Source organism: Meriones unguiculatus, chromosome 17, assembly GCF_030254825.1.
Source record: "Meriones unguiculatus strain TT.TT164.6M chromosome 17, Bangor_MerUng_6.1, whole genome shotgun sequence".
Lineage (NCBI taxonomy): Eukaryota > Metazoa > Chordata > Mammalia > Rodentia > Muridae > Meriones > Meriones unguiculatus.
Genome location: NC_083364.1, coordinates 41,270,134 through 41,283,784, shown reverse-complemented (window position 1 = coordinate 41,283,784; position 13,651 = coordinate 41,270,134). Strand labels below are relative to the sequence as shown.

At 38.9% G+C, this 13,651-nt stretch overlaps 1 protein-coding gene across 5 annotated transcripts in view; it reads right to left on the bottom strand.

Moving 5' to 3' along the window:
- Nucleotides 1-13,651, bottom strand: part of Gsk3b (glycogen synthase kinase 3 beta) — a 149,207-nt gene that overhangs the window by 20,247 nt on the left and 115,309 nt on the right. For 4 of the 5 annotated variants that reach the window (XM_060370382.1, XM_021648578.2, XM_060370378.1 and 1 more), the window contains exons 9-11: nt 13,291-13,329; nt 10,182-10,368; nt 1,047-1,145 (exon numbers count right to left, since the gene is read on the bottom strand). In XM_060370382.1, coding sequence (XP_060226365.1) covers nt 1,047-1,145; nt 10,182-10,368; nt 13,291-13,329 — 325 coding nt within the window. The remainder of the gene's footprint in view (nt 1-1,046; nt 1,146-10,181; nt 10,369-13,290; nt 13,330-13,651) is intronic. The other variant, XM_021648577.2, reaches the window with a different exon arrangement.

Below are 13,651 nucleotides of genomic sequence, written 5' to 3'. Positions count from 1 at the left end.
ATAAAATGATTTCTACAACATTATTCTAGGAGAGCACTGTTACTCATTTTGCTAACTGAGTGACCAACACATCGATAAAACTAATGAAGTTCAAATAACTTTCTCCGGGTTTCATGAACTGAAGGACTTAGAAAACAGTCTCTTTCTGGAAGGTAGGACAGAGTAGAATGAAATGTTTAATCTTTGTTAGTCAATATTTAAAAAGATTTCAATTGGATAGAAACAGGACTCTTTCAGAAAAAATGAAGTTTTTGACCTTTACGCTGAGTGCTGAAACCTAGCTGCTGCTGAAAGACTTTTATCACCCAAGAAAACAATCAAAAACATTTAATCTCCTTTACCATAAATGTCCTTAGGCCAAAAACATTCAGTTCAGTGTAACCGGTAATGTGGCAAAAGGTAGCTCCTGCCACTTGTTGGCTTGTGGGTGTTGAGGATTTTTTGGGGAGTACCACCTATTACTGTTTCCCAAGTTCCAAGGCCAGTTGGCTCAGGAACCAGAAACTCATTTTACGGTCTAGCTGTAACCTGGGGACCTTTACAGATGTCCTTGTTTTGTTTTTCTGGGGCGGGGTGGGAGGAGTGAGGAGGGGGCCAGCCTAATCATACTCTGAGACAAAATTAAATGAATCTTCATTGCAGTTTTAGCTGTAAGATTGTATCAGCTTATGTTCAGACTTCTTAAAATCTGCCTCTTCAGGGTACTAATACAATTTACATTTAGACGTTAGAACTAAAGCGAGGTATTCTCCACAGTGTTCCATTTATAAAAACTGTTTCCTCCTATAAACACCTTGTGCTGAGAAAACAGCATACATGTTATGTATAAAATGTGTATGTATGTGATTACAATATTTATAGGTTGCTTTTATTTTATATGTTTTAGATGGAAAGCAGAATTATACTCTGTTTTACTCATTTGGCTACAATTTGTTTTTGATACTTAAAGGGAAGTAAATGTTCACAGCACAGGAATGGAGGCCGCTGTGTCCTTTTTAAAGCTCAGCATGTTAGAAAAGCAAAATGAGTAGATGTGCTGGACTCACCCGAGGCTGCTGTGGCGTTTGTAGGGGTTGACGCGGCTGCTTGAATCCGAGCATGAGGAGGAATGAGGATGGTGGCCAGAGGTGGATTACTTGACAGTTCTAGAGGAACAGAAGCAAAAATTAGGGTCCACTCTCCACCCTCTACGTGAAACTCCTTTGTAAGACACGATAGTAAAGACCAGTTTGTAAGCTGCAACAGGGAGCTGTAATCAAGTTAGAGAGAAAGTAATGTCATGTGACATGAAACTAATGAACACTTAAGAACTAAATTTGTCCTGGGCAAAGGTAGCAGTGAAAAGTCCGAGAGAAAGCATATGTACACGCTTCCACCATCCCCTGGTTTTCTGAGAGTAAGCACACACACACACACACACACACATATGCTTCCACCAACTCCTCCCCCGCCCTGCCCCGGCATTCTGCAGCACCTGACTAGAAGTGTTTGGGAGCAGAACTTCAGAGCAACAGCAAATAGAAAGGGTTACGTGAACAAAGAGCAGCCAAAGGTAGTCAAATAGGAGTATTGAAAATAAAAATATTTTCACCGTATTTTACATTACTCAAATTTAAAAGATTATTGTCAAAAAGTTTGAAAATTTTTAAACCTAAATATGCTATTTTTTGCCAAGGTTATAGAGACTATCTTTTTTTTTGAAAAATCAATTTCTATTATGTCTTATATTGTGTTTAAGATGAACTGAAGCTAATGATACCAACTTGATAAGCAGTGGTGCTGAGCTTGCATAGTGCCTGGCTTCAACAGGTGTGTCCTTTCAGTTTGCTGGAGAGAATCCTGTCATGCCTGATATCTGTCATGGAATTTGGGAACTTCCTTGTCATCCTCCTAAGTGTCATAACTTGAAATAATAAATATGTCCTCTGAAATACAGCATCATCTTCACAATTTAAATATTCGGCATTAACAGAAAAGTTAAGAAATAAAATCCCAAACCCAGTAAGTTGTTTGAGATTTCTTTTAATCCTCTACTAATCTCCTTCTCCAGCTGCTAGAAATCAGTGTTTTGATGAGCAGTTTTAAAATATTTGAGGGTCAAAACCTTTGCCAATAGTGATTTATTTATAGACTGGCAACTAAATATTAATTTTATACAAAATTAAAATTCTTAATAAGACCACATTTGAACTCAGGAAAGTAATAAACTAATATCAAAATTAATGGAAGAAAAAAAAAGCTTAAAAGACAGGAAAAGACTCATTTGTTTGTCTGGCCAGTGAGAACATCTAGCAGCTTGTCAAGCTTTGGGAAGCTATGCCCTAATTAGGGTGTAGGAGGGTGTGCAGCTCTCACTGAGCAGCAGGAAGGCGCTACACTGGCTCGCTCCAAGCCAGGCAGTTTAACAATATCCTAACTGGACTAGCAGAGGAACCTGGTAACAGCCATCGCTGCAAACGTGTATGTGTAGTTATTCTCCATAAAACTATAAGAAATTTAAACTTGCCATCCCCCAAAATCTCCAAAAACAGAAAGTTAAAAAAAAAACAAAAAAAAAATCCAACCATCCACCTAGTAATAGCAGACCTGAAATGGTATGTTAGGTATCAGAGTAGAGAGATAAAGGCATCTGTCTTTGATGGATCAATAGAAAACAGAACTGGGCAATCGAAGAACAAGGCAGTCAAGTCTATCAGGAAGACAGCACTTGCAAATTAAAGTTTCCCACGTGTACAGCATCTAGGGGACTACGGAATTTAGCAGGAAGTGTGCTGGCAGCCACCGTGAAGGCGAACCTCAACACACACTGGCTTGGCGTGTCTCTGGCTGCTTTCCTCACAGCCCCCTCATTTGCTTCCACTACTCAGATCACCTGTCTAGTTAGTGTGTGTGTGCATACTCAGCTAGCCCAAACTGAGACAGAACGCCTCTGCCCATAGCTCGCAGTTGACTGTGCGCCTATGTCTTGGGATTAATCAAAGTAACATTAAGGGTCCTTTGTGTACTAATATTCACAGTACAGAAACCAGCCTCAAACTGAAGTCAGCTTTGCCATAAGCTTCAGTAACTGTTAACAGCCACTGCAATCGGAGGCAAGTTAGAAATGTCCAATACACATCAGCTGAACTGAACACAGCTATATCTACTTAAAGTAACTAATTCACACACTCAATGGGCATCACTACAGAGAGCTCAGGCCTTCTCTTTATTTAGATGGGGGGAGGGGTTAGTGCCAGATATCACTGAAAATGTGGTTGGAGGATGAAGTTGTTCGTATTGCTACCAGCAGAACCTTGCTATGCATTCACAGTTCCTCTACCTAACAGTAGCTATCCGGATAGTCTCTACTATATAATGGAGTGGATGACTGTACCTTATTCTTTAACCTCTTGGATTACACTGTTCTATTCTGATCAGCCATTAATTACTAACTACTCTCAAGTCTGCATTTTAAAGTTATATTTATCCAAGTAATATATATATATTATATAAACTATTTAATATATATATGTAAAAGATATATGTACATACATATATATGTGGGGGGGGTATCCAAGATATATCTCTTCCCTTTACAAAACAAGATCACCGTCTGGAAACACTGCTCCAAAAGTAGAATACAGACTCAAACAGATCGGCATCCATAATTCCATGTCGTTATGCAGAAACATTGTTCAAGAGCAACAGTGATTTACAATTACTAGAAACAAGCATTCTTATATTGTAGCAGTTCACTTTCATATGTCTGACAAGGATTTTAAAACATGTAACACACACAGTCACTCACAAATGTATCTTAATATATTTAGTCTGGTGAAAAACGAAAACATATATCCCACGATATCAAAGTCCACTTGACTAGATCCAAAGGCTCATGCAGAATTTTCTCTGACAGTCACAGAATCACCAAACGATCTGCCTCTGACGATTCATCTGTCCATACTATGTCCAACACACACACGGAATGGTTAGTTTTAACTGTCAGCCTCATATAAATTCGAATCACGTGGGAGGAGATCCTTAGTGAGAGACAGTCTAGCTGAGGTAGAATTGTGGACATAACTGTGAGAAATTTAGTTATGCAAACAGATTTGAGAGGATCTAGTCCAAAACTGCCCCACCTCCTTGTCCTTGTCTTGGACTGTATCACAGTCGAACCAAGCTAAGCAGCTGGTATGCATGTACACATTCTCTTTGCTGCAGACAGTGGATATGACTAGCTGCTTCAAGTCCTGACATCCTGGCCTCCCTGCAAAGAGGTCCTACCTGGAGTTGTAAGCGAAATAAGCCCTTTCTCCCTTAATGTTGCCTTTGTTGGAGTATTTTATCATTGTAAATGGAAAGAAAACTCAGACATACATTCTTCAAATGCTGAAAAACATATTCACACTCAGACCATGTAGAATCATGCTTATATTTGATGTACAGGTAAATAAAGCAGCTGCCAGTATCCAAAGAGAATACTCATTTTTATTTGTTTGTTTGTTTTTCAAGACAGGGTTTCTCTGTGTAACAGCCCCGGCTGTCCAAGGAATTCACTCTGTAGACAAGGCTGGCCTTGAACTAACAAAGATCCTCCTGCCTCTGCATCCCGCATGCTGGGATCAAGGGCCTGAGCTGCAGCTACTACCACTAACCAGCTAATATTCATTCTTTTAAAAAAAATGTGAATATTGGGCAGGAGACATGGCTCAGGGGTTAAGAGCATGGGCTGCTCTTCCAGAGGTCCTGAGTTCAATTCCCAGCAAACACATGGTGGCTCACAACCACCTGTAATAGAATCTGATTCCCTCTCCTGCTATGAATGAAAACAGAACACTCATATGCATAAAACAAATCTTAAGAAGTGGGACTATTAGATATATGCATGGTTAAAGCTTGAACTACAGGAGTCTTTGTAATCGAGTCTGTAGTTTATAAGAATGCACCAAAGTTAAGCAACGTAACACACTGTAGGATTTGTGTCTTGTGTACATGTTTGTGGGAGTTTATGTGGGTTGATGTGTGGGTGCGTGCACAGAAAATCATGAGTGCCAGGCCACCTTTGGGATTACAGGTCTGCACCACTAGTCTTCATTTTTAAATATATTTAGCCTGATGAAAAATTATTCCCGGAATATATTTAGAGTTTACTTAATAGGTACAGCTTGGGGAGGGGGGTTCTGGGGATCAAACTTGGGTCCTCATCTTAACAGCTGTATTATATTTGCAGCCCAAGTCTGGAAACTGCTAAGGGGAGTTGATTCCCACTCATAAAAATCCTTCAGCATTTCTATTCTAAAGTATAAAGCATGTTTGAAGGGCTGGAGGAAGCCCTGAGTGTATGAAGTCCTATATGAACGTGTTATTAACATCTACTGGCCATTCAAGGACCCCAGAACCTCAAGAATGGAAAACTTTCCCACTGCACCTCAGGCTGAGGATCACAGGAAACGGCAACGCCTTCCTGGTCCATGTGTGGATGCTGACAGTGTGTGGGGAAAGTGTCCCCCAGTGCTCTCTCCCTGGATGTTTGTGACCTGAAGACTGGTCTTCTGTAGAGGCTGTTTTACCAAATGAGCTAAACTAGTTTCCATAAGCCCCACCTTTCTGCCCTCTGTATGTAATTACCCACCTCCCTGTTCAGGGGTATGTAATAACCTTGCTTCTCTTTGTTCACTTCTACATAATATAAACATTCTAAGCTTCCAGGATGCTGACGCTGCTCCAGCCAAGAGCCCAGACCACCTGATCCTAGATTCCAACCACGCGTCCATCTGTCTGTCTTTTCTTCATTCCCTCAACCCCCTCCTCAGGTCCAAGTCCCCAAGACTATGAAGGATGTAGCAAATAGGAAATAGCTTTTGTTGAATTTTGACTCATTTATCAGTGTGATCAACAAGTTAGGGGAGAATTTCACATCTGTTAGAAAGACCACTGAAAACAAAAGGCACATGCTGACACAGTGCGGAAAGTACTCCTGTACCCTGCTGGTGGGGATGGAAGAAGCTCGGCTATGGAGACAGTGCACCAGTTTCTCTAAACAGAATCATCATGTGACCGAGCAGTGTCCCAGTCACTCAAACAAGCCTCGGCATATAAACTGTCACAATATACCCAAAAGTCCATCACAGATGAATGCCTAAGTAAAACACAGCACACAGCCTCACAATGAAGCACCGTTCATTCACAAGAAGGAATGGACTTTTGAAACATGCTCTACGCATGAAAATTGGTTAGGTGAAAGAAATCACATACTATACAAACTATCCCAAATGAGAAAATCCATGGAGATAAAAAGCAAGCTGGCTGCTGCCAGCGGCTGAGAGACAAATACCTAATGGGGACATGATTTTCTTCAGAAGCAAAGAAAATGTTGATAAAGCTGCATAGCACAAAGGATATACAACTAATATTATGCCGTTTGCTTTCTAAAAATAATCCTACTTGAATCTCAGCTCAGTTTTTTAAGAAAACCTCAGGGATTTGTTGAATTGGTAACTTTAAAATTTTTATTTCAGTAGTAATAACAGAAGATTCTCACTAGCGTGTAATCAAATGAATTACTTAAAAACAGCACATAGAACAATAGAACTTAAAGTCTGGATTCTGAAATCTAATTAAATAAAAAGTTTAAGTGTTATTTTAATTTACACAGACACATATACACAAATACAGTGAAGAATATGTGTCTAGAAACGTGAAGTGACAAATGTCATAAGGATTAAGCAGTACTTACATGTGCATTTGTCACATACCTAACCAGGGGTTTTTTGGTTTATTTTGAATTATAAAAATATTTGTCTTTGGAAAAGTTGGCTTTTCCAAAATCTCAAAATTCCAAAAATCTCAATCAGTGCTGGCTTGTCACAAATGGCTTAAAAAGAGGTAAGGAAATCTAAAGCTGAGGACAGCTCTTAATAAAGACAGTGTTGCAGCTGCTCGAGGCCACAAGACATTTAGAGATCTCTTTAAAAAGTGTTCCATACAGGCCATAAACACATGCTTATAGTACAAAAGAAAACACAACTTGCGATTGGGCATCACAAGGCTTTCTAATTAGCCTCATAATCTTGTTCTGTTTTGTTTCTGGTTTTTGAGATAGGGTTCCTCTGTGTAGCCTTGGTTGGCCTTGAACTCACAGGATGCTCTTGCCTCTGCTTCCCTGAGTGCTGGGATTAAAGGCGTACTTGATCACGCCTCGATCGCTATGCTCATAAATTTTATAGGTGATTTATATAAAATATTCAGGTGATATAACCCTCCCCCCAAAAAGAAAAACCAAACCAAACCAAACAACCGTTCATGACAAAAACAAACAAAAAAACCCAAGCAAAAATAGTTCTATTGATTAAAAGCACAGATATAAAAAGTAAAATTCAAATGATTGTTTTCTGGAGTTTGATATATAAGAAAGCAAAGTTGTGAAGCTGAAGAGATGGCTCTGTGATTAAGAACACTGACTGAAACAAAACAAAACAAAACAAAAACGACAACAACAAGAGCACTGACTGCTCTTCTAGAGGAGTATAAACCTGTAGTTTATAAGAATCCAGGTTTCAAGTGTCCATGCAACCGCTCACAATCACTGTAACTCCAGCTCCAGGGGCTCTCACACCCTCTTCTGACCTCTACAGGCACCAGACATACATGCTATTCACATAAACATGCAGGCATATACCCATATGCATGTAATAAAAAATTTTTAAAAGCAGAATTCCTAAATACAGTCATATGACATATAATTGAAATATATCAAAGTTAACAAATGCATTAGAAATCTTAATCGGGACATGTTTTATGCTCAAGGACTATCCATGTTTTAGAAATTTTGAGGAGAACCACAATACAGAATGTTACAAAGTGACTATTATGAAGACTAGCATTTAAGGGCTGCACCTCCAGCTTTCTCTGTATTTCTTCTGTTTCCAGCAATTTCTTTAGTTTACATACAGTGCTATTGGTGAAAACCAAAGCAATAAGGAATAAAGATACATTTTTCTTTGTCAAGAGAACTAAGTAAGCATTCTAGCCTAGCCTTTTGTCACACTGCAGTTGCTCCTATCAGTGACACCTGAAGCTATACAGCTTTCTTCTGAGCATTGCCACCATGGGGACTGACACATAGAAAAACAGCTTGTTTCTGGGCCAACTGGACTCTTGATAATCCATCAGTAATTTTATTCAGCTTGTATGTACAGTTGCTCTAGTGTCCTGCTATCATTTTCAACTTTGTGATCTGGAGAAAGGACAGACGTTTATTCTTGTTAATATGGCACACTAAGGAGACGGGGTACCCTTTGTGATGGAGAATGAAACATTTTCTCCATTTAACACTGAGCATGTCCCCTGTGTATTTAGATTATTGTAAATTGAATGTGGAGGGATGTATGAAATAAACATGTAATATCTGAGTGAGCAGTAAAACTGTCAGCATTATGTGACTACCATCAGTGCTGGTAGGGTTTTAAATAAGGTTCAAGAGAGTACTCTGATGTCCTGAGACTGTTTAAAGCTGATCCAAAACTCTGAAATGTTTGGGATCCTCATTATTCTAAGTTAAGCAGAACAGTAATGAGTTGGAGGGTCAAATATTCAAAAAAGTTTGAATTACAGAGCCTGGAAAATGGAGGTTGTAATGGTGTTTGTTGGTGCTTTTAAAAGGCGTCCTCAACATTCAAAGAAACCTCTTTCTTAGTCACAGTAGGCTCCCCAACTCCTTCACATATTTCCTACTCTGACTAACCCTTACCACTCCCCTCTTCTTTTCCTGAGAGGGAATTACAGATTTTGTGTTTAGCTGGCAGCAAGGGTTGGGGAGGAGAGACGATTAGAGGAGGTGAGGGGAAAAACAAAAAAGGAGAAACGACTTGGAGTCTGAGTCAGGGAGAATAGGAAGTGAACACTAAAATGGTGGGAGATGATGGCTATTTTCAGATTTATCAGAAACCACCAATGAATGAGTGAACTCAGTTTCCTTTTAGTGTTTACTCAGCAGCAGCAATGGGGCCAGGTCCAGAAGGGATGGGAATTCCTCTGTCTATTCCTCATGCAAAAGTTCCTGGAGTTCTTAGGAGTTCAGTTCTCCCGGCTTTTTTTGTTTGTTTTAAGTAAGATAACTGAGTTTATAGAAATACAGGTGTGGTCTGACTAAGAATGGGCCCTTGAATGCTTAGTCATCAGAAGTGGCATTATTTGAGGAGGATAAGGAGGTGTGTGGCCCTGTTGGAGGAAGTATGCCATTTTGAGGATTCAGAAGCCCAAGGCAGGCCCAAGTGTCTCTCTCTTCCTGCTGACTGCAGGTCAGAGTGTAGAACCCCTTATCTACTTCTCCAGCACCAGGTTTGGCCACATGTTACCATGCTCCCTTCCACCATGTTAATGGACTCAACTTCTGAGACTATAAGCAAGCCCCCAACTGAGTGTGTTCTTTTATATGAGTTCTGTGGTCATGGTGTCTCTTCACAGTAATAAAACTAAGATAATAGATAAAATACATCTCTGGGTTTTAAAAACCTGATGTAAATGCTGGAAAGCAAGAAATACTAATAGTCTACCTTTCAGATTCAAACCTAAGGGTTGCACCATTGCTTAGTCTTATTGGCAATAATTTAACTCACTGAAATCTCTATATATTTTTCATGTGCCCAATTTTGGCACATGAAAATAATGATTTGGTAAAAAAAAAAAAATAAGACAAACTATGACTGTTTGCAAACTTTTATCTGCCATTACTCTATTCAAAACTGTGTGTAATTATAGGCATTTCTTACTTCCGTGAGTACCTAACATGACCACTTTCATCTGCAGATTATCACCAACAGAGTGTCACTTCACATCCATTTATCCAGTGTCATATTTACTTTTATGTTGCTGTAATAACATATCATGACCATGGCAACTTATAGAAAAAAAAGTGTTTGTTTTGGGCTTGTGGTTCCAAAAGGTTAATAACCAAGAGTCCATGATAGTGGAGGAGAGGTAGCAGGCATTTGAAGAAGCAGCAGAGACCTCATATCTCAAACCACAAACAGGAGGCAGAGGGCACACTGGAAATGGAATCTCAAAGTTCACCCCCAGGGACATACTTCACCAGCAAGGCCACACCTCCCAACCCTCCCCCCAAACAGCCTCCAACTGGGGCCAAAATACTCTTATGGAGGGCAGCCCATTCAGAGAGAGAAGGAAGGGTCTGGAGTCACCTTGAGTGGTGAAGTTGAAGAGTGCAGGTGTGTCTCGCCCATTGGGTAGTTTGACATTTGGGTCCCGTAACTCATCAAAAAACGAATGTGCACAAGCTTCCAGTGGTGTTAATCGGGCGGTAGGTGTATACTCCAGAAGACGGCTACACAGTGCAATTGCCTCTGGTGGAGTTCGGGGTCGGAAGACCTGAAAGGACAAGGAAGTAGAAAGAACAATTAAGTGCTATTATAAGAACCTAGTCAAACAAGCCTTTGAGCACTTGAGTTCCTTCCCAGCACATAAAAACAAGGCTACACAATCTAGAGACAATGAAGAGAGTTAACTGTTCGTAATAGACCACAGTGAAGTGCACTGGTTGCTAATCAAAAGCTATGTAGGAAAAGCTCAGAGAAAAACCTACCTCTTGAGCATAAAGTAGCATAATTAAGCATGTCCATAAACTACTACAGACATGTAAAGGCTGGGATCTGGAGGCAGCACAACTAGAAGGGTATTTTTTAAATTAAAGTTTTGACTGCTGTGGCAGTAAACAAACGAGACTGCCTCTGGTATTCTTTTTGGCAGAACAATTGTTGACAATGGATGGCATGTCAGTATTTTTCAAAAAGAGAAAAAGTTGTTTAACTGTAAAAATGTTAATGGTTCGGTATTATCTTCTTGATGCTAGAGCCTTGCATTATTCAAAGATTCTGGAGTACCTAGACTTCTGAAATGTCTGGCATTGGTCTCTTAAATAGTTAGACAGACCATTCACATTTGAATGTCTTTCAGTGAATAGTTTAGCCTTTTAAATTGGGTGAGAAGAACTTATTTTTTCAGTAAGAGCCATTAATTTCAGAAAGGTCAACTGAAGTCTATATTGAAGCAATACTAATAAATCTAATTTGCTTAAAATGAGAGATAGTTTTATACTCACTGTGTCTTAAAATGAATGAACATATATAATGACGAGCTTAGACTTTATCCTAAATTACAGCTCATTAAAGATTAAAAATAGAAGAAAACATGAACACAAGCAAATGGGACACAGAACCTTTCAAGTGAAAGAAAAATAAAACATATTCCTTGACAGAAAGAATACATAACCAAAGCAAAGGTGGGGTTGGTGAAGATGGACGCAAAGGGCATGCAAACCGCGGGAGGGGGGTGGGGCATGAAGGGCTCAGTGAGATTAGGTTTCCTAGTAAGGGTGGCTCAGACCACCTGGGTTGATGGCAGGAGAACTTGTTATCTCTACAGGACTCATTAATATTCAAGAGACTCATGAGCACGTTCTAAAAATAACTGGTGAATGGAGGGGTTGTCTTCTTTCCCTTTTAAAAAAATATTACTTATTACGGGAACAGATTTTTTCCACAGAAATTGAGAAACTGCCTTAAATAGGATCTTAAGAATTTATTTTAAGGTGTGGTCAATTTATTGGCCATTTCAGAAAACCCTTTGCAATGTCAAATTGCCTTGTCTTTTTGCTTTTGAGTACTATAATTTTGCCTTAGCCAAAAAAACAAACAAACAAACAAACAAAAAACAAAAAAAACAAAAAAAACCCTTAAAGCTGCTACATAGTTTAAAATGTTTTGTTTTTCCACAATTTTGGGTTCCAACCTTCTCCCTTGTTTCTAAGTCCCAATCAAATCCAGAATGCAGAAAAGAAAATCAGTAGAAATTGTCATAAAAACCATCAAAGTTAGCTAGGGGTAGTGACACACACCTCTTTAATCTCAGCACTTGGGAGGCAGAGGCAGGTAATTATGAGTTCAAAGCCAGCCTGGTCATCAACTTCCAGGACAACCTGAGCTACAAAGTGAGACCATGATAGAAAATAACAAGAAAAATATTAAAATTATTGGCAGTTTGTATCTTTCTGACAATACATGGATTTACTTATTAACTAATACAAAAACGTCTTGGTACCAATCATGGTATTAGTTGAGTAGAACTAAGACAGCACTTGAATGTAGAAACAACCCTTGCTAAAATTCAAGCACAGGAGACACAAACAGGAAGTTATTTTAAATCTTAAAGTTCATGGCTGACTGCATGGTGGTGCACGCCTTTAATCCCAGCACTCTGGAGGCAGAGGCAGGCAGATGTCTGTGTGGAGGTCAGCCTGTACTTCGAAGTAAGTATGAGGTAATAAGGCACATAGTGAGGCTCTAAGAAAACAAAACAAAACACAAACAAACAAAAAAGAGCAAAAACACAAAACAAGCAAGCTAAACCATGCTATATCAATGAAGGTTTTTCCGTTAAAAGTCTTAATAAATTGGAGTTTTGGTCTTATTTCAAATTATTTAAAAAAATTTATGCCATGTATCTTTTTGGGTACTAAGGCATATATATTAGCTTATTTTATGAAGAAATTCTAACTTGAGGTACCAAAGACTTAAAAAAATAATCTATGCCAAAAGTCTTTATTAGTATAGATTTAATCTGCCTCTTAAAAACATACTCATTTACTTTAAATCTTTAAGAGATTCTTCATGAGATAAGCCTTAGTTCAGTGCTCTGTGGATAAAGGTTAAGTATAAAATTTTGTGAATCAAAACCTGCTCTGACCATAATATAGGGTGTGGTAGGAAGCAACTTCTAAAATAATAGCCCCGATTAGACACTGCTAGCTCTTATAAAGAAAAGGAAACCAACATATACTCAAATATGGTTTTTCCAAGTTTCTGCTTCTACATCATTCCTTAACCACTGAATTAATATACAGAACTTTTGGTTGCATGAGAATAATTAAAGTTCCCCCAATTCATAAATGTCCATCTTGACATCAGTGGATATTGACAGGCTAACTATAGACAGGGTTTCTCTGTGTAGCCTTGGCTGTCCTAGACTCCCTTTGTAGACCAGGCTGGCTTCGAACTCACAGAGATCCGCCTGCCTCTGCCTCCCTGAGTGCTGCACCACCGCGCCAGCTGTGGTGTTAACTCTAGAAAATGGAAACCTATACCAGACAGTACAAAGCCAGAAACCAAGTCCCGCAGTTTGCACTAGCACATTTCAAGGATGAACAGTTGGGTGGCCTTTCCAAGAAACATTTTCCCTAGTGTTATAAAACTGACCTAAAATTTAAAAAAAAAAAAAAAAAAAAAAAGTACATACCCGTACTCCTGGGGTGAAATGTCCTGTTCCTGACGAATCCTAAAGGTGATAATGCAGTGAAATAATCCAAACAGGGGAAGTCAATGCAAAAGAGAATAGTCCAGCAAGGAAAAATATAGCCAATGTTATAAGAAATCCATGGTGTAGGGACATAGAAAATGTTTATACAGTTATAAACTTTAAGCATTTGTTTCCACAGTAGTAAGTCCAAATTTTAAAAATTATTTTACCACAGTGTATGCAAAAATATTTTTTGATTTGTGCAATGGTGAGGCACAGTAAAGAAACATTTATTTTTTAGTTTATTATGTTCCAATGCCAGTGTGTTTATTAAAAAAATACAAAACCAAAATAAGTTAAA